Source organism: Gopherus evgoodei, chromosome 8 (assembly GCF_007399415.2).
Source record: "Gopherus evgoodei ecotype Sinaloan lineage chromosome 8, rGopEvg1_v1.p, whole genome shotgun sequence".
NCBI classification, from domain to species: Eukaryota; Metazoa; Chordata; order Testudines; family Testudinidae; genus Gopherus; species Gopherus evgoodei.
Window position 1 is genome coordinate 82,993,988 of NC_044329.1, and position 21,357 is coordinate 83,015,344.

The 21,357-nt window shown below is 39.1% G+C and overlaps 1 protein-coding gene across 1 annotated transcript in view; it reads left to right on the top strand.

The window, feature by feature from the left end:
* The window catches only part of COL24A1 (collagen type XXIV alpha 1 chain), a 253,533-nt gene that overhangs the window by 107,032 nt on the left and 125,144 nt on the right, over nucleotides 1-21,357 (top strand). Inside the window, exons 15-19 of the mRNA XM_030572150.1 lie at nucleotides 4,314-4,367; nucleotides 4,469-4,513; nucleotides 4,890-4,943; nucleotides 5,836-5,889; nucleotides 7,554-7,607. Of these exons, the coding sequence (XP_030428010.1) occupies nucleotides 4,314-4,367; nucleotides 4,469-4,513; nucleotides 4,890-4,943; nucleotides 5,836-5,889; nucleotides 7,554-7,607 (261 nt within the window). The remainder of the gene's footprint in view (nucleotides 1-4,313; nucleotides 4,368-4,468; nucleotides 4,514-4,889; nucleotides 4,944-5,835; nucleotides 5,890-7,553; nucleotides 7,608-21,357) is intronic.

A 21,357-nucleotide genomic window follows, 5' to 3' on the forward strand; every position in this document is an offset into this window, starting at 1 on the left:
AAGAACTTTGAGATCTATCATAGTCGATGCTGTGTGGATAGTCAGGCAGTGCTGGCATAAAGCTCATTGTACCTCAATATCAAGTCTCAGTGCTGTATTTCAAGGTGCTCCTAGTAGCACAGGGAATCCTCAAGGCTACAGTTTGTTTTTTAAAGGTGTATTTACAAGGGACTGTGCTCCTTTAAAGGGATGGTAGAAGGCTGACTCTCCTCCTATACTGCACCCACACCCTGAATGTAATTTATGGCTTAAAGGCTGCCATCTGACCCTCACTTTTTAACTCAGACACTGTTCAGGCATACTCCCATTTGCTTTGAGGACTGAGTTAAAAAATAAAGACCTGAGCATTTGTCCCAAGGCATTTAATGTTTGTTATATTACATTATGTCATGACGTGTTGCAATGTAGTACAGCGGATACCAATGCAACATTAATTCTAGCTGAAGCTGTCAGTAATAAATCAAGTAATGTGTTTAATCTAATTACAGTATGTGCAAGATGAGAACTATGTACATTATTCTGTTTGTTCATAGAAGTGATGGTAAAGCAAGCAGCTGGGGAGAGTTGATTTCAAGACATTTGTAAACACTTCCTGCTATTGTTTCTTTGGAAGTGTCAAAACTATTGCCAAGTTCCGAATTCTGGTTGTCTGCATGATTCTATCTGTCATTAATTACAAGGCTATGAGCCTTAGAAAGATGTAGACTCTGAATAAACTTGCTACTGTAATTATCAGAGCACAGCTTTTCTATTCAGAAATAACAGAAATGATGAATTAACATATCTTTTTCCTTTTTTAACAAGCTGGGACAAATTACTCTTTTCCTCCCTCATGTCACATATAGTTTTATACTCAACATTCTGGAAACTGAATTTTTTCTCATTTTCAACCTTTTAGTAATGAGATAGAAGCATACGTTCCTCATTCTTTCTCATGAAACACGTAAATGTTGGCTATCACGATTAGAGCATTACAAGCACTATTCTAATGGGAAAAATTGCAATTATATATAAGCCCTGGTCTACACTGGGCTTATATATAGCATAGCTGAAGTCGGCGTATCTAAGGTCGACTTACCTGGCCGTGAGGACGGTAGCAAGTTGACCGCTGCCACTTCCCCGTTGACTCCACTTCCTCCTCTCGTGAGCTGGAGTTCCAGAGTTGACAGGGAGCGCATTCGAGGATCGATTTATTCACGTCTACCTGATCCGGCGGGTAGTGAAGACCTGCCTTAGTGTATATATTTCTTCAGACTTAAAGTGTGGTTCTGTCTGAAAAGTAACAGCTTAACAGATGTATGCAGAGGCTTATCTGCTGACAAAAATAAGTTTGTATTTGCTTTTTCACTTCTGTTAGCTCTCTGGAGCCAACACACCAGGAGTGAGTTTTTATGCCTACTTGTGCATCCCCATCAGAACTGTTTATGAAGTTCCATTCAGCTACACCTATGCAAACCTACTGATGTCAATGAGGTTGCATGTGTCACTGAGGGTGTAATTTGAAGACAGTTGGTCTGCATGTGACACTGACTAGGACTGTTATAATATTTCCCCAACATTTAAAAAAAATCCAAAACACAGTGAATGTTTTTTGTGAAATAAACCATGTGAATCACATACTAGGTGATTCACATAATAAGTATGTTTATTCTTCAGGCATCACAAGGTGCATGTGTTGTCTTAAATGAAAAGCTTGCATTTCTGTAGGTAAAACAAATGAACACAATAGAGTCATCACTCTACTGTGTAATTAGACTTCTCTTTTATTTTGCCTGATATTGATCTGCTGTTTGCTCATTCAGCGCCTATTACGATTTTTCAGCCAAACCAACAAGTAAGTGCTAATACACACTCAATTGATGCTGGCAATTTAAAAAAAATGACAAAATTATTAATTCAGTTCTATTACCTGTGATTTTATTTCCACAGGTTCACACCATCTTGGTACAACAAACTGAGACAATCTCCTTCGCAATATATTGTTGTTGGAGAAACTGTATCTTCAATTTTAAGTGCTAGAAGAGTAGGAAGGAATTCAGATTTAAATTGCATCGGACTGTTTCTACTTCTTCCTGTTCTAGACTCAATCTATAAGCTTTGTATCTGGGATCAGTCATGGTACCTAAATAATGCAAAGGGTCTATAGTTTCTCTGAATAATTTTTCTGTTTTATTTTTGTATAGTTCTAGTTCTTTGCTGTTAACTAGGTCAAGCCACATTCCCATGGAGACTGTGACGTTAGTGTCATCAAACAGTGATCTGTCAAACCCATCTGAAACCTCCTTCTGTTACTTTGGAAAGTGTGACGTCTCTCTTCAGAATCCCATGTGTGAAATTCTGTTTTTTCAGTCAATGCCTTTCTTATTCTCAATGAATATTTATAGGACCACTAAGGCAGCTTAAATTAGTTTGCCTTGATGCAATATCCACAGCAAAAGCAGCACACTTCAGTCAAGAACTCAGTCCTCTTGGCAGCAGCGACCATGGCAAAGCAATACTTCTAAGCACTCATGGAAGCTGGATGCAGAGGTAGAGAGACAGTTTTCCTGATAATTTTACCAGGCAGGCATCATTGGGAAGCTGAGTCGTCAATCTTCCTTTTTCAGTCAACTAACCATGAGGCTGTTGGTGGCTGCAGAAGGATTTTTGAACTTTCAAAATGTGTTATAGGGCTGTTTTAAGTACTGAATATATCAGAAGTGCAGGAGGCTGCACCTGGGAAGCTCTCTCATCTTCTCTGCTATTTCCGTTATCTCAGCAAATGATGAAAGACCTCATCCTCATACTTTTCTTTGCATTCTTAGATGGCATCTACAGCAACTAGGACAATCATTTTGCCATTTTCTTTTCAAATTGTAGAATCAATGGCAGGAAACAGAAAAGCATTTTTCCCTGTATTGATGGTTGTAGCCATTATCAGATCATTTCTCATGTTCATCTAACCATCATGCATGAATATACTGTTGATTCTTTTAGTTTTACCTTTAATTTTTTCTCTGTTTCTTCTCTTGAAGCATCTAGTAGTGGAAGTGCAAGTTTAAATCACCTAGAGGAGTAGTCTGGTAATTAATTTGATATAGTTAACCTTTATTTACTGGTGAAGATGCATGAGAATGAAAGAACCCAGCTTGGCTGCTAGAGTTTAGGCTAAATGTGCACAGCCAGTACTTAGGAAAAATGCATCTTTTCATTGTATATTGGGTATACTTGATATGGAAATCACTGAGATTTCTTTACAAGTGTCATATTTCAAAGCAGAATAATTCATTTAAATAAAATTTGGTGCTGACAGAAAAGGGCTGGATTTGGCAGTCCCAGCATGGACTGAAGTTACAGACTGCAGTTACATAACAAGTGCAAGCTTTCTCACACTCCCCCACCAGATATGCATCTATCCTCTTCGGTGTGCATGACATTTAGGAATGAGAGGGTAGTTTAGTTCATGGTGCTTCTGCTGAGATAGAGGATGCTAGTAATGGTGGAGGTTTTGTGATAGACTCATAGACTCATAGACTCTAGGACTGGAAGGGACCTCGAGAGGTCGTCAAGTCCAGTCCCCTGCCCTCATGGCAGGACCAAATACTGTCTAGACCATCCCTAATAGACATTTATCTAACCTACTCTTAAATACCTCCAGAGATGGAGATTCCACAACTTCCCTAGGCAATCTATTCCAGTGTTTAACTACTCTGACAGTTAGGAACTTTTTCCTAATGTCCAACCTAAATCTCCCTTGCTGCAGTTTAAGCCCATTGCTTCTTGTTCTATCATTGGAGGCTAAGGTGAACAAGATTTCTCCCTCCTCCTGATGACACCCTTTTAGATACCTGAAAACTGCTATCATGTCCCCGTCAGTCTTCTCTTTTCCAAACTAAACAAACCCAATTCTTTCAGCCTTCCTTCATAGGTCATGTTCTCAAGACCTTTAATCATTCTTGTTGCTCTTCTCTGGACCCTCTCCAATTTCTCCACATCTTTCTTGAAATGCGGTGCCCAGAACTGGACACAATACTCCAGTTGAGGCCCAACCAGCGCAGAGTAAAGCGGAAGAATGACTTCTCGTGTCTTGTTTACAACACACCTGTTAATGCATCCCAGAATACTTGGATACTTGTCCATGAGTACGTGGATTTGCATCTCCAAACAGCAAACAGATGAAAACACTTCCAGTCACTGCCAACCTGGGCTGAAATGCAACCAATAACATAGAGGCAAAAGATACTTTATGGCATTTCCCGTTCCCTGAATCATTCAGGAAGCAGTCCCCCTGTAAGTAAAAGTTTAATACAGTCATCTTATTTTCTGTCTTTTAGGGTGGTGTTGGGCCTGTGGGACCGAGTGGACCTTCTGGAATTCCTGGGCCTCTGGTATGGCATTAAGCAGAACTCACTTTACCATTTGCCAATTGCCTTGACTATTTTTCAAATTATAGTCAAACATTGTTTGTTTGTTTTTTAATTTTTAATAGGGTCTTCCAGGGAGTATGGGGCAGCCTGGAATGAAAGGTGATAAGGTGATCTAAATATTTCCATTCTCATAGAGATATATTACATGTAGACAGTCTTTCTCACATCTGTTTTGCAAAGCATCCCTTTTTCATTTTTTTCCTCTTTTGTTTTCTTTTTATCAAGCTATTGCAAACTGAGGGTGTGATTTTACAAACACTACTGTGCATAGTGCTGACTACCAGGAATCGTGCTGTCAAGCGCTGTGTTAGTGATGTTTGCAGGATTGGGTTGTACAGCGGTTCACTATGCTCTGTCCTTCAAAAAACCATGTTATAGTTTTAAATACTGAACATTGATTTAAATCTTTCTGCTTTTGTGAGTCTGAAAAATACACCGTTTAAGCTGCATATATATGTCTGTTTAAAATAATATGTTGTTTAGGGTGAACAAGGCATTGCAGGAGAGCCGGGTGAGCTGGGCTATCCAGGAGACAAGGTAAATTAAGACAGCACTCTTTTGACATATCTTCTGATCTAATAATCCCAATGGCCTTTTCTTCTTTTAAATTGCAGCAAGTAATGTACAATCAAATGGAATTCAGCAATATCAGTTGAATACCCCAGCACTATTTTATTTTCTATACCATTATTTTAAAATTTATTTATTTATGAAAATAATGATCAAAGGCATGTAAAATGTATGAGTCAAATTCTGGCTGCCATGTGTGCACTTAGGCATGTCAGAAAACATGCTGTAAGAAGAGGGAGGACAGAGCAGTCTAATTCCCACCAAAACTCACTGAGAGCTTGTTATACAGGTCATTTGCAATAGAAGCCAAGGAGCCTCCTGGGGTGGAGCCTAAAGTTTTATCTGACCCAAAAAACCTGAAAACTGTGGTCAGCAGCCAGGCAAAAATGTGTTATCAGACAGCCCAGGATCATAGAATCGTAGAATATCAGGGTTGGAAGGGACCTCAGGAGGCCATCTAGTCCAATCCCCTGCTCAAAACAGACCTAATGCCCTGGGATATAATGAAAATGGTTTATAAACAAGCTTTTCGTACCTATGTGAGTAATGGAATCTTTGGTAGGTAATCCATAACTCCTAAATTACACAAAAGATTGTTTTTATAAAAATTCTAAACTGGTATGTTGTTATTGCAGTACAACTAATTAAAATAGTGTAAACTAACTGAATTATTTTGCAGTAACATGAATGGAAGAGTTTGATTCAGAACCGCTCAACGAATTTTAAATTTGGTCTGAGTGTTGAGCTGATATTTAATTAATTTTGCACAAGTGGGAAGGTATAAGCAGTTTTTTACTGCATGCAATGTTACAAATAACTTTCAACAACAATATTTAATAGCTTTTTTTTCCCCCTTAAGGGTTCTGTTGGTTTGCCAGGACCAGCAGGAATCAGAGGAAAGCCAGGGCCTCCTGTAGGTTTGAACACTTATTTTGTTTACTCTGGTTACGTCAGTATGTGGCATGTGGGTTGATACTTGTTTGTATCATTCAGGCAATCCAGCTGCTTTGAGGAACAATTCTGATCTCACTAGCATTGGTGTAAATTGGGAGTTAATGCTGTTGGGGTCAAGAGAGTTATATAACCGGTGTAACTGAGAACAGATTCTGGTCCATAAGAAGGCATTTTGCTGCTCAGTCATTAATCTGCTAGTTCAGATTTCCCATGAAGTGTAGAAGGCCACTTGAGTATTTAGGGCTCACTTAATCATCACCATAATAATAAATCACTTACCCCAAAATACAAATAAAGTAAGACTTGAATTCAGTCTTAGAAGTTCTGTTGGCTTATGATTAAGCCTGTGTGCTTGTGAATTGCTTTTTGACAACTCTGCCATAATGCTGCTCCTTCTGCCATAGAAGACACTGTAACAAGGAAGCAGCGCTGAAGAGGATGTAGTATTGCCAGTCTTTTACCTGCCTTTTTGCACTGCTGATGCCACAGAACTGCAGTGGCTGGTACTGGAGAGCACTTAAAATGATTTCAGCAGTAGAATAAAGGATATTTTGATTGTAATAATGCAACTGTTGGGTCTTGGAATTCTCCTTACCAAAAATTTGAGACTTCTGCTCTTTTTTCCCCATGACCAGACTGACTTTCTGTATAATTCATAGTGGCAAACACAACCAGCCCACTTAATATGTTACTAGAACTTGTCAGAGGAGTTGGAGCTTTCCTATGCACAGTTTGAATCATGATGATGCTATTGCTATTTAACACCCATAATGCGGTAGGCAATTTACAGAGCAATAAAAAAAAACAAAAAGGCCACTTTTCCTTACCTTGGGGAACTCATAATCTAGAGTCTTGGTCACACATGCTTAACTTTATGCAGTGAGGGTAGTCCCATTAAATGTAAAGTTAAGCATGTGCTTATGCCCTTTGCTGAATAACTTAAAATAACCAGATGTTTAAGTACTTTGTTAAATTAAAGTATTGGAAGCAAACACATGCTTAACTTTGCAAACCTCAGTGACATTAAACACGTTTATAGGATGAAGGCCCTAAATTTTAGACACACCTCATTCAGCAGCAGCAGCAAACAGAGGGAAAGAAATGGGGAAAAGGAGATCAAGATTTAGAAAAATAAGGTCATGCAATTTTAAAAATTTGTGTGTAAGTAAATCTTGTATAGCGGAACCACCAAGATATGTAGTTGGACCAGATCCTGCTACCAGTGGCTACTATATGAACTTAGTTTTGTAACCCTCATATTCTTGTGTATGTATAATATGCACACAGGTATAAGAAATATTTTTTCATTATATGAATACTCACATACATATTTAATAATGAGTGGTGGTAGGAATTATATCAAAATTAAATATCTATAAATGACTTATGTTTTTATTATTGCAGCTGCAAGAGGGACTCATTAAAAATTCCAGTAATGGATAACTAGACTTAATTAAATAGAGAAAGAAGCTGTATAAAAATTAATCCTATTTAACTGAAAATTCAGCTAAGCATTTTATTTGATATTTTGATGTTTTTAAGTGCTTTCAAAAACCAATACAAATCTACTGCTTGTAAAGTTTTAATTTGCTATCTAAGTTACAATTTTTGGATTTTTTTTAGGGAAAAATTGGAGATCCGGGACTCCGGGGACCATCTGGTCCTCCTGGGCCTGAGGTAAGAAATTGCTTGAAAGATGTAAATGAAATATTTAATGTTAATTGTGCTTTGAATACACAACAAAAATTAGAAGGCAAACTTGTGGTTGGTCAGTTCAGAGGTTTAGTCTTAGGCTAAAAAGTGGTTTTCAATCATGTCCTTTAAAAATGGATTAGTTCAGGTTTTTTTATATGATAAGGTGCTGTTGGACAATAACCTTAATACACAGGATTAACATACATTGTTCCTTGAATGCTGCTGGGTGTGCACCATTCTAATGCATAGCCATGATCAGTTCTCAGTTGATTCCAGTTGTGCATTGCAGCTAGGATGAAGCACGTGTGATTCTTAAATCCATATTTCCATATATGAACTCTGCAGCATGTTTATGTTCAAATTTTTTCAAGACTGGCTGTATATTTATGTTTTTCTCTTGGGGCAGAGCACATGTAGTTGAGAGGACTGCAAAGCATATACATTGGACAGTCTGGATACCATATATTGTTAAAATTTTAACTTTGGCATAGCAGTTGATTTAGAACTGCTTCATATTCTGGAAGTTTACATGGAATCCAGCTAAATCTTTGAGATATTACATCTGGGTGTTTTTGGCATTTGCGTCTTGAGTCACAACATGTAGACTGGATGTTTCAGACTACACAGGAAAGCCATGCCATTTTCTGGACAGAAGAAAGCAACAATTCAGATTATTTTCTTAAGCAGCTAACTTTTTCCAACAGATTTCAGTTTTTACATAACTGCAGCATCTCAGATAGCACTATCTTCCAGCCCTAATATGAGACCTGATCCTGCAAACACTTGTGCATATTAGTAGCTCATTCACATGAGCAGGCCCATTGAAGTAAAGGTCAAATATAGGAACCATGAAGGGATGGAGCACACTCAGTTACTCTGTGGAGGTAGCACATGAACATTCTGGTTAATGGTAGGAGCTGTAAGAGCCTCAAGCTTGCACGGTAAAGAGGGAACCTTAAGAGATTTTAGCTACTAAAAGTGATGAGCAAGCAATTTTTCAAAGAATTATAAGCAGGCTGAATTTGGGCAGATTTTCACAGGTATGTCAAAATGCACTTCCCTGACACAAGGTCCCACCCCTACCAATGTCAGCTCTCTGCTTCAAACCAATGTGGAGTGGGCTTTTCAAAGAAAAAGTCACCAGGACTTTTTAACATGGGCAAAGCAATGTATTTTTCACTAGTCTCCTTCTCAGAAACAGCTGAATCGTTTTTGCTGAAATTAAAAAACAAACAAACAATCAACACTTGAGGCCATGTGGCATCTAGAATGTCAGCCTGGATAGCTAAAATTCAGCAAAATTATAAACAATTGAAAACAGGATTTTATAATGGGGATATCAGGCAACCTTAACAGGTGATAGTACCTGCTCTGCCTATAATATATTTAACGTTTTAAATTAATATTAGTGTTTTCCTTTTAAATTGTTAATACAAAACCTAATATGATAAAACACCTAATGGTGTCACCTTAGAGAATCACAATAGCACATTGTGTGTATCTGTATTAAAAATAACTCTCTAAAAGTAGCAAAGATATAAGTAGAATTTCAATCATGTATTATATGGGGACACAGTCTTCCTCACTTTAATAGTTTATGGGGAAATGATAAGGCTTTAACGTTTGCTTCATTCGACCTTTCTAGACCACTGGAATTATGTGTAAATAGATTCCTCAGAAGTTTGATTTTAGTTAAAATATCCTTACTAACCTGGTATAAAAGTCTGCATTTTATACTTGAAGGCTCTTTTACCCTTTCATTTCTTTAAAATGAGGTTATCCCTGAAAAGTAACTCTAAAAATTGCATTGTGAGGTTCCATGTTGACCATCTCTCTCAATGACTCCAGGACAAACTTGTTGAGTACTTGAGTTTACAAGAAAAAGTTGTTTTTCTAATTGCCAGTCCTGCAAAGTGAGCCTAAAATCTGCACGTTCAGTTAGATTCTTTCTGGTTCATGCTATATCGCCAGTAGTAAAAATTCTGTAGACCAAATTCTGCCTTCAGTTACGCCCATGCAAGTCTTGTTTTCAGTGGAGTTGTGCAGATGTGAATACAGATAGAATCTGGCCCTGCATTTGGATAATTTTTTTAAATCTGTAGAGGATTTGCAAGGTAGCATAAAACCAACCTCCCATAGCTGTCTTGGGTTTGCAGTTTTAAGAGGATTTAAAAGTGGTACAAAGTTTATCACTTAAGCACATAGGAATACAGAGGGACCAGATCTGTTGGGGTAGGAAGCTGCTCTTTTTTACATAGTGATGTTCAAGGAAATCTCACCTGAAAGTGGGGGAAAATGCATATTGCAAAAAATATAATCTTTTTTGAACCTGATTGATGTTGTTTAAAGAAGGGAATTGGTTTGTTCAGTATAATGTCATTAATAGCGTATGTCATGGATTTGAGTTCCTCTCGTGACAGTACTAGTTCTTTTGATGCAAAAGAATGCATACCTGCATGATATTGTATACCACGTCATGCTCTAGACACATTGTTAATGGGATTAGTCACCAAGAAAGCAAGCATTTCCTGCCTGAAAAAAATTTAGCATTTCCTGTTGCTTGGGGGAACAGAGCTCTCAGAAGAAAATCTCTGTCTGTCTTGTTATGTAAACAAAACTGTAGACCAGGGGTTCTCAAACTGGGGGTTGGGACCTCTCAGGGGGTCATGCAGTTATTACATGGGGGGTTGCAAGCTGTCACCTCCACCCCAAACCCTACTTGGCTTCCAGCATTTATAATGGCATTAGATATATAAAAAAGTGTTTTTAATGTATAAAGGGAGGTCTGCACTCAGAGGCTTGCTGTGTGAAAGGGGTCACCAGTACAAAAGTCTGAGAACTTCTGCTGTAGAATGACCAAGTGTTTGTCTTTGAAAATATGACTGAACAAATACCACGTTTAACACTCCAAAGTTATGCATCCCTTAGCCTTTCTTATGCTGGTCAGGTTGACATGAGATAAAATGAGCTTTGTCTGTACTATGAACACTTATAACATGGTCACCATATGGTGAAATATGAGATGCAAATAAGGGCCGAACAGCTGTATTCTGCCATCTTTAGAGGAATGTGAATGCCAAAGGTTCTCTAGTAGAAGGCAAAAAAAAATAAAAAAAGCCCTGCTTCAAAATGAGGCTTGTGTTTTATTTTCCCCATCTTATTTTTGTTTTTAAAAGTGACCTGAATTCCCTGGCAAGTTTTATTTTGATGTAACTAGACCATAAACATACAGTATGGAGAGTAGCAGTGCAGGTTTCTCTGCTATGCCCTGTCAGTACATCTCAGATAGCATTTCTGCTCAAAGCTTCAAAGAAAGCTAGCTGGCATGTTAAGGAGGAGCGCTTGCACTGCTTGCGCTGCATTATTGGAGTGGTGAAACATGTCATGCCCCCTCCCCAAACAGTGTGTTTATACTACACCTGGGAGGTATGATTCCCAGTGCTGGCAGACAGATTCGTGCTTGCTCCTCTCAAGTTTGCAAATAGCAGTGTGGACATTGCAGCACAGGCAGTGGCATGAGCTAGCTGCCTGAGCTCAGACCCAGGGGGTTGGATGGCCTTGGACTGAGGTAGCTAGCCCAAGCTGTCGCCTATGCAGCAACATCCATGCTGCTATTTTTAGCATACATTCTTGAGCAGAGTCAGCATGAATCTGTCTACCTGCCCTGAGAAACATACCTCCCAGCTATAGTGTAGACATAGTCTCTAAGAGGTCCTATAAAGACTGGTTCCAGCCCACACTGGTCTCTGCTCTTATTCACAACAATGGTTGGTTGAGATTTCTGAACACGTCTATCCTCAAACTCAAACCACAGCGGGAACAGATGTGAGATATAGCAGTTGGGGTGGTACAGGCCCAGAGGGGCTGGAACTAGATGTGCTGGGGTTGTGGCTGGCTTAAAGTGGTTTCCATCATATACAGGGTTCATGGTTTGGTTCAATGGCTCTCAGCTTCCCTACTGTACAAATTGTTCTGGTGCCCCTGTACAGTCCCTGATTCTTCTCTCATGTAAACTGCTGCAAATCAGGCAATTCCTCCACTGAAGTCAATATTTATTCTGATATATGCAAGAGCAGGAATAGGCCCACTAGGCCTCACACACACACACACACGCAGATTTTTTCTTTTGATATGCAGTCCAGCCTCAAATAACTCACCAAATCTGTCTTTCCTCTTCAGCTGTGCAACAGAGTTACTTCAGATTAGAATTTTAGTAACTCCTGATTGCTTCAGGGCCATGAGTGGGTGGCTTAAAGTTCCTGAGGATAAGAGACAAGCGTGGGGGGCGGGAATAGACGGTCTTCTATTCATTCATTTTCTGAGTGGCTCCATGACCCTTGGCTAGGGAGTGTATTTTTTCAGTCTGGGGATTGAGCAGTATCAGACCAACGTTTCTTCTGGGTATGCTTCCACTGAACCAGGATCCACTGCAGGGTATTTGCTGCTAAGAGAGCAGAAGATATTTTTAGCAGGCCCTTTACCATACTGAGTTTTTTTGAGCCATTGAAGAGCTGACATATTGTCCAGCCTCTTCTGTCTCTTAAAATGGTTCAAGTAAAAGTGCCCTTTTCTAGACATTTATTTTATTCACAAAACTAATTACAAGCCTTTGTATAGCAGTGTTTTAACGCACATTTTGCATAACAGTTATAACAGGATTAAATAGGTGAGATGTCTTAACATGCATGAAATTAAAATGAATTTTAAGAAGTTTCCAAATGCATTCATAAGATTTTATTTGAAGGTGAATCTTGTGCCATGAGTCTATTTTAATTAATCCCCAAAATAGGCTCTTAAAGCAGAGTTTATTGTTTCCTTCAGATGTGGCTTAAGATCTGCATCAAGTATCACAAATAGATTTCATCTGGAGCAAAGGGAGCATTAGTCATTATCTTCACTAGACCTTTATTTCATTTTTGTATTATTTTGGTCTGAACTTGTTAACTTATTCTCTCAGGAAGGTACACATATGGGAGTCAGCTGCTATACGTTTTATCCTCGGCGCTATAGAATTACAAAGAAAAGGGGCACATTAGCATAATAGCAAACAGTAACAAAATCCAAATCTTTTGCAAGTGAATCACTGGCTGCTTTGAATCGTTAGCTCTAAAAGGGAGAAAGGGTTGTCTTCAATGCACGTTTCGTCTCATCACATGATATTTTGAGTTTACACGGACAATGAAGTTCAGTAGCTAAGAACAGTCCATCTCCTAATGTTCAGAATTCACAATTATAGAGTCAAATTGTGATGTCATTACTCAGTTTATATTCAGCCTTTACCCAGGCAAACTTTAATTTATTTCAATAGGAGTTTGCCTGAATAAACAATGAATGAATACTGAAAAGGGGCCTTAGGATTTGGCCTTTAGAACCTAGTCCTGGGAACTTAAAATACACAAACTAGGGGTGGTCAAAAATTGAAATTTCTATCCCATAAGAAATTCCAATATTTGATATTTGTTTTCATCCCAAATGAGAACAAAAGGTCAAAACATTTGTAGTGGTTGGGTCTGTGTTTTTGTTTTTTGTAAAATGCAAAGTTCCCCAAAATCACTGTTCGTTAATGTGAAAATGTTCTGTTTCTCTTTCTGTCTGCCTTGTGGGAGTTGTAATTCAGGTGTCTTATGCCCCCATTCTCCTCTATTTCACATGATGTGCCATGGTTGTGAGATTCTTATGATGCACCTGGGTGATTGAACCTGAGAGGAGACCATGCTGCATCATGGGAGATGAAGTCAAGCCTCACCTAGTCAAAAGCTTTTCAAGTACGGGAACATTACAACTTACAAAAGTTGCCATGAAATAAGGCTAAGTTGGCCCTTCCTGAAAGGATCATTTTCTCCACAAGTGTGGAGGAAAATTATTTTGGCTTCTCTGTGGAAAGGAAGGCTTGAGATTTTTCCAGTATTTCAGAAAGATAAGTAATTGATTGCCATCATCCAGCCTATGAAGTCTCTGAGATGAGAGCACATTTATCTGAAAGCTCTTTTGTCCTATAATCAGAGAATATTGAATAGAGAGAGAATATGCCTCTATCTATTTAAGGTTGGCTGTTTTAAGCCTAGTGGAAGTCCATTAACATTTGTTCAAGATCTTACTATAAAAGTTGTTAGTCTCCCATATTGTATTGTTGAACACAGTTTCCCATTCCTCTTAGGAATTTTTCCATAGGGGGAAGTTGAGAGTCATATTTTTCAAGGCTGCCCAAAATGAGTTTAAAATTGGACACTTTTTAAGGGGGGAGGTCAGCCAGTGAACTTTTCTGACAGGGTTTCACCTGATGGTGTGATAGCTTTTATTGAAATTTATCAAATTTAAGTTAATTTTATTTATGTCAATATTATAAATCCTATTTGGTGTATAGAACTGTTGGAATCAGAAAGAGTCTTAAGCTTTGTCTGTTACTAAGAAATTTGCCTGTTGATGACAACAGATGCAGTTAAATAAGTTATGAAAATGGTTTAACTGCACACACATACAAGACCACACTGTGTCCAGCTCCATTTCAGAAATCCTAGTTGAGCCCTTTGGTCTAAGGCCTTGTTTAGACTGAGAAATTTCTTATGCTAAGTATTATTGGTTTCCAGTGCAATGATTGCAACTTGCCTTGCATCCACACACAAGTGCTCCAAGTGGTTTCGAAGCAAGCTGCATACCACTTGAAATAGACAATGACCTTCCTACACCACAAAATAGAACCATTGATGTTTAGAGCTGAACTGACACTGAACATGGCTTGGTTGCAAGTTTATACAAGGACAAATCATGCTCAGCTTCTTTTCAACTGGCAGTTAATCAAAGTGCCTGCAGCAGACTCTATTGTCTTACTTGATGTTTCCCCTCCCTTTTTGTTTGTTCCTGGCAAGTTGCAATTATCTTATGTCTTGCAATTTGTACTGTGTTAAGAATCCTTCTCCCACCTCTTCCAAAGTTGGGATTTTTGATAGGAAAAATTAATGTATTGCTGCTGCCTTTAAAAAAAATGTTGCCACTGAACTTCGAGTGGATTTTTCCTGCACAGAGGTGGCCATATTAAAATATATATATATCTATTACTTTCCTACTCAGCACATTACGCATAGGGCACACAGTTTTACAAATGGCAGAGAAGAAAGCTTGTGACTGTGGGAATACTGACATTTCTAAAATCCTTTAGAGAAAAAATAAATTTCAGATTAAATCTTCCCTCTACAGACATAATTATAAACAGCAAATAAACTGTGCCATTATTATCTGAGGATACAAAATCATAACTCTGATTTCCACAATTAGAGTGGCCACTGTTGTAAACAGATATCCTTTTTGGCAAATATGATTTGAATACCATAAGAAATTTGAAATTAGCTTGACAAAGCAATTTCAAGTGCTCTCAAAGATATCTTCCATAAATCGCTAACTCATTGCTTCATTCAAATGTACCTGTAAATATGTGATTGCATTTAGTTGAGGTAACTTGCTGACTGATAAGATGTTACGAGTGAGATTTTCAAAAACACTTGTCATTGGCCTAAATGCTTCCCTGTAGGAGCTGAGTTGCGCCAACACTGAATGCTTTTAGCAAATCTCACCCTAAATGTTCACCTAAATCAAAGCATTGTATTCAACTGAAAAAAATCATTTTTGAGGATGTTCATTTGGTGTTTGCAAAAATTTCAGCAGTCTCATAAAGATTTGCTCCCTTTGTTGTCTTGCATTGCACCAGGACCCAGGCAGGTATGATGGGACTAAGGACTGCTGGTGGAAAATTGTGAAGACTGTAGTGCCCAAAGGTTGGCCCTGCAATGAGCTCCAATTGGGCAGATTCCTGCCTGGATCTCCATTGGCATTAGAGGGGCTCTTTGCTGGTGCAGGGTTCTGCCAGTGTGGAACTCATTGCAGGAACGGTGCCTGAATTTCAATTTTTTTCACATATGCTGCTTTCCATATTAACCAGCTTTGCAGAAAAATGAACTGAGCTAATCAGCAGCAGTCCTCACAAACCCCTTCCATCTCAATGAGGAGTCAAGTTCAAAGTTTAGGGTGTCAACACATCAAGCTGGGGATATAATTCCCAGATCAAGCGGACGTACCTGAGCTAGTGTGCTAAAAACAGAGCCATGGTGGGAAGAGGAGGTAGCCATGCTGAGTACATCAAGGATGGAGATGTACTCGGTGCAGTTAGTCCTTCCAGCCACTTGTGCTACCACTGCTACACTCTATTTTTAGAATGGTAGCTCAAGCAAAGCTAGCACAGGTATGACTGTTCCGAGTAGAAATGGCTCCCAGAGCTGGAAGTGTAGTCAGACCCTTGGATGGGCCCACAGAAATTACAACAGTCATCAATTTATTTAAGTTTTTGCTTTTTAAAGGAAACTTAAATGAAAAAGAAACCTGTTCTGATAAAATTAAGGCTACATGATGAAAGACAAAATCTGATCATGCAAAAGTTAATCTTCTCATAATAATATTAAATCATATATATTTTGCAAACGCAATATTTTTAGTTATTTGGCTTTTGGCTGGGAATGGGTGACAGCATGAATCATTTGATGATTACCTGTTCATTCATTCCCTCTGGGACACCTGGCTTTGGCTACTGTCAGAGGACAGGATACTGGGCTAGATGCACCTTTGGTCTGACCCCGTTCTTATGTTCTTAAATATATACCTGAGTCATAAATACAGTATGTACAATGCGTGCAAGTTAGTGTTACTATAAGTACTTAATACATTCATATTATAATATTTATATATATTAGACATGATTCTGCTGTCAGTTACTCCAGCATAAATCCAAAGTAAGTGTGTTGGCTTCAATGCAACTACTCTGGACAAATGCATAGTCTCCTTTGAGTGATTGTCCATATGCACGTTCCACTATTGGCATGCATGCACCCCATGGACTCAAGAGCTGAGACTTTTTGGTCATCAGTATATGTGCAGTGTGCCAGCATCCTGATGTTTCTCATCATACATAAGGGTGGTGTGTGCCTACCACCATTAGTTCCTCTCAGCCATCTCTTTCTATCAAGACAGCACATCAGAGATCTGTTCCATAGATGACCACCCTGTACAACCCAGTCATAGTTGTGTACTTAGCCAGCCAGTTAGGACAGTTTGTTTGTTAATGCAGTTGATTTTTTTTTTGGTCCATTGGTGTAAAAAAAATGCAAAAAGAACTTTATTTTTTCTATAATGGCTTCAATGAGGTCAGTGGGCTTTAAGAACATCCCTTTGTGTGAAGGTGCTATGCCAGTGATGGACACCTGAAATGCCTCTACTCTCTTGGAGAGTCCACATTCCTGGGAAGGGCACCATTTGTAAGTCTTTTACTTCCAGAACACGCAAAGACAGAGAGGCAAGACTTAAGGTATTTCTGCTTTATAGATCTATGGAATCTGCCTTGAATCCTGGCCATCCTCACTGCCCTGTGTGAGACCTGGTGCTGGAGAGCATCCTCATCCACGTAAAGCATCCTCATCCACTTAAAGCATTCTACGGGAGAGAAGAAGCTCTCAGATAAATCCCAGAGTGCATGAACTTCTATGGGCAGGTCCCCAACTAGGCTGCTTGAGGTTCACAAGGGTGCTTGTGAGGGACCAGTCCTTGTGAGGGACTCAGCACTGACAATATCACTGATGGAGTCTACAGTCTTACCTATGTCACAGAGTTTAGCATCACAGTGCTCAGCCCCAGCATCAGCACCAGCAGAGTTTCCAGCATCGGGTGGCTTGAATTCCCCACAATGGCACAATGGGATTCATAGCATTTAGGGAGTTCACAATTGTTCATGAGCCAGGATTTTCATTTCCCTAATGGCACTGGACCCACAGGCAATAGCAGTCTCCATCGCCATCACCTTAAATGACACCAAGACCCTTGACCCTGCCTGTGGATCCCATATATTTCTACTCCTCTGATTCTTCATTAATGTCAGAAGAGATGGATTAGCAATTCACCTTCTCTGCTCTGGCCTCTCTGCCACGGTCCTTGATCTCTTCCAGGAGCAACAGGGACCACTCCAGAGGTGGGTACTGGGACTCTCACCACTCTCAAATCCTCTGGTTTCCACAACCATGGCCATCAGGACCCTATCCCACCCACATATGGCCATACTGGAGTCCTTGGTCATCTTGTGAAGCTTGCAACTATGTGAATAGACTTTATGTACTCACAGCATCCACAGCCACAATGGCCATGACATCACCACAGCCCTCCCTGCTTCCAGCGGAGGAATCAGAAGAAGAGGCTCCCACACAGCTTGAGCCATCTCTAGTGGGAACCTTATCATATTCCTCATCAGATGAGGCAGTTGTCCTGGCAGTGGGTCCCTAACTTGATGATTTCAAAGAGTTTCAAGACTTTTTAAAGACAATAATGGAGGCATTGCACATATCCATGGAAAAGGCCCAGGAGTCCGCACATAAATTGGTTGACATCCTGCCACCTACCTCCCCTGTGAAAATAGCCTTACCCATAAGGAGGCCATAATGGACCTTGCACAAGTGGTATGGCAGACCCCAGCAATGGTGTCCCCCACCTCTTGCAAGGTGGATAGAAAATATCAGGTTCCATCCAAGGGTTCTGCATATTTCTATACCCACCTTGTCCCATCATCTCCAGCAGTGATGGCAGCTATTAAAAAAGCTAGACAAAACAAAACACCAAAGGAGAAATGGCCAGAAAAGTTAGATTTATTTGACAGGAAATACTACTCCTCAGCCAGCTCACAATTCTCTCTTCTGAATTATCAAGTCCTACTGTCAAGATGCCATTTTAGTCTCTGTGAGAAAATTGCTGCATTCACCAGTAAAATTCTGGCTGATTCCTGAGAAGAATTTGTGACCTTAATCACAGAGGGACAGCTTATAGGAAAAGCGACTCTCCAGACAGCCCTTGATGTGGTTAACATCATTTCTGACACAATGGCAACAGCCATGGTTGTACGCAGGTCATCATGGCTACAGGGATCTGGCTTCCCCAAGTGTAAGTCCAGTCCACTGTGTAGTATCTTGAGTTTGAAGAGGCTCATGTCTCCCCATTTTAAGGTCTGGCTCCTGGATGGAAGTCTTGCCTTCTATGTGCCTGCTCTTCTCCATTCAGAGTTATTTTGATCAACAGCAGAGAAGACTCCACTAGATATACTTACTTCGTGGAGTGAACAAGATTCTCCTACTGGGGAGGAAGTCGAGGTCATTCCTATAATTCTGGGTTACCTGCTAAAAGTGAAATGATTTAATGTTTCTTTGAGCTCGGGGAGAACTCACCTGTTGGGAGTTTCAGCATCATCTACCTGTCAGTGACCAATTGGTCTTCTCTCATCAGACTGTTCTGAGATTCATAAAGGGGTTGAGAAGACACCCATTAAAGTCCTATTTCTTCTTGGGACCTTAACCTAGTACTTCCTGTACTTACGGGGCATTTAAACCTAAGCCATCATGCTCCCTTCTACATCTCTCTGTGAAAGCTTCTTTCTCAGTGGTCATTACCTCTACAAGGTGAGTAGGAGAAATCCAGGCCCTAATGGCAGAATCCCCACTACAGTCTTCTTCCCTGATAAAATGACTCTCAGGACTTTCTCCAAAAATTTTACCTACAGTGCTCATGGAATTCCATCTAAATCAGTAATCCACCTAATTGTATTCTTTCCCAGGCCTCATGTGTCTAAGATGGGAGGGGTCCAACACTCTTTGGTTGTTACAGAATTTCAGAAATACTCTGTAACCTACCAGCTGTTTGGCTTCTGGCTATTGGCAGAGTCTAGATAGTCTACTTTTTACATTTCCCTAGGAAGTTTTAAAATATCTGCTAATATTTTGCACTCAAGAATTTCATCTGGAAATTACACTTATGCTTCCTAGATTATCAGTTGTGTTTTAAAAAAAATATTTTTTTTATTCTGGGAGTGGACATGGGAGGGTGGACTCCTGAATAACTCTTGGCAAATGGAAATTCTGAAGGTAGGAGTATATTGAGCGCAGTTACATTGCTCAGAGTTTGGAGTGAAAACAGTATTGTCAAGACAATTTGAGTTCCAGCCTTGTTCATTTCTTTTGCTTCAACTTGGTCCTGTTTTGTGTTGATGAATAGCAATGCTGTTTGTTCCTCTCCATCAAAATAGTAAACCAAATTAGAAATTAAAGAGCTAATTACCATGTTATGTAATGAAATGAAGACATTTTACTGATTTTAGATTCCTATAATATTACAGTACTGGATCCACTGTCATTTGAATTCAAAGACCCATACCAAGGTACCTATTTAGCATAACAAAAGTAGATAAGTCTCTATATCTTGATGAGCCAATCTGTGCATCCTTTTATGTGATAATTTCTTACAGTTCTAAGTCAGGAATCTCACTGAATTTCATCTGCTTCTTCAAATAGTTTCCCTAGCACCAGTCCATAGGGTCTAATACTGAAGTCTTTACTCATCAAAACTCCCATTGTTGAAAATGTGAAGATTTACTAAGTATTTCAAGATGCAGCTCTAAGATTCGTTGCAGATTTTTGTGGGATTAGGTTTTCTCAACACTTGTGTAGATTAGGCATTTAGGTTCTTACTGATAAACTGGTCATAAATATTATTTAACCACTTTCCTACTGCTACATTAGTATACCATGTCATTAATTTCAAAACTCCTTCAAAACAGTCTTCCAGGACTGTCATAGTATCTGTGTTTTCCTTATAGATTGTGTTCAGCAGAAGAAGATTAAAAAGGAGACTTTGTAGTACAGAAGAAATTATTTTTAAAATAAAAATGAAGATATGTGAATATTTGGATGTACCATTATTGTTACTATATGTATTCCTAATGTGTCCATCACCCTAGTGCCTGGGCATATCACACACCTTGTTGACATTTGGAAATAGCACAGTTTCAAGGGTTGTTTTAGCTGAACCGATACTGACTTCAGTTTCCTCTTGTCTACACTTACAGTTTAATCATAGAGCTTTTAGAATTTATCTTAGAAGCATTTGTACATGCCCAAGTAAATAAATAAATGAGAAGGATTTCTGCACAAAAAAAAGTAAGAATGCTTCTAAAAGGAATGTGGCTCTTCCAGTTCCTTGTTAACACAGCATTTTCTGAGCTGCTTATCACCTAAAGGAAATTGTATTCATGTCAGCAGTTACCATCCATTCATGCCTTTGAGACCCCCAACCCCTTTTAGTTAGAGAGATATAAAGAACTACATTTTAAATTCTCAAATCCTTCTATATTCAGCAACTTTTAGGGCATGAAAAGGTGAAATAGCAGCTATTGTTGCATTGACCCAATTAGTTTAATATAGTGAGTAATCATGTGCTTTTTAGATTCTAACCTGAACCATTTAAAAATCTGGAGTGATATAAATGATATATTTTAAATATGCAATTAGAGTGCATTTATCACATATGTCTAAAATATGTGCCATCTGAGGCATGTTAGTGTTGTTGCACAACTATACTAGTAACATTTCTCCATTTTGAAGGGGAACAATAATGTTGATGTTTTAGTATAGATTAGAGTGTACAGAGTTAGGATTGGTACAGAAACGTCTGTTTTGAAAGTTCATTGTAAATCGGGCAGTCACTCTGGCTAATGGGCTTGTTCTCATGCCCCTCGGCATCCAAGTGCTAAAAGTTTAGAGGTTTCTTTAAAGGTCATAGAACCAGCTGGGTCACAAACTGGTTACATCAATAATTCTCAAACATATGTTTTAGATTTCTGATTTATTTTACTCATTTACTTCTGGTTTGTTACAAAAGT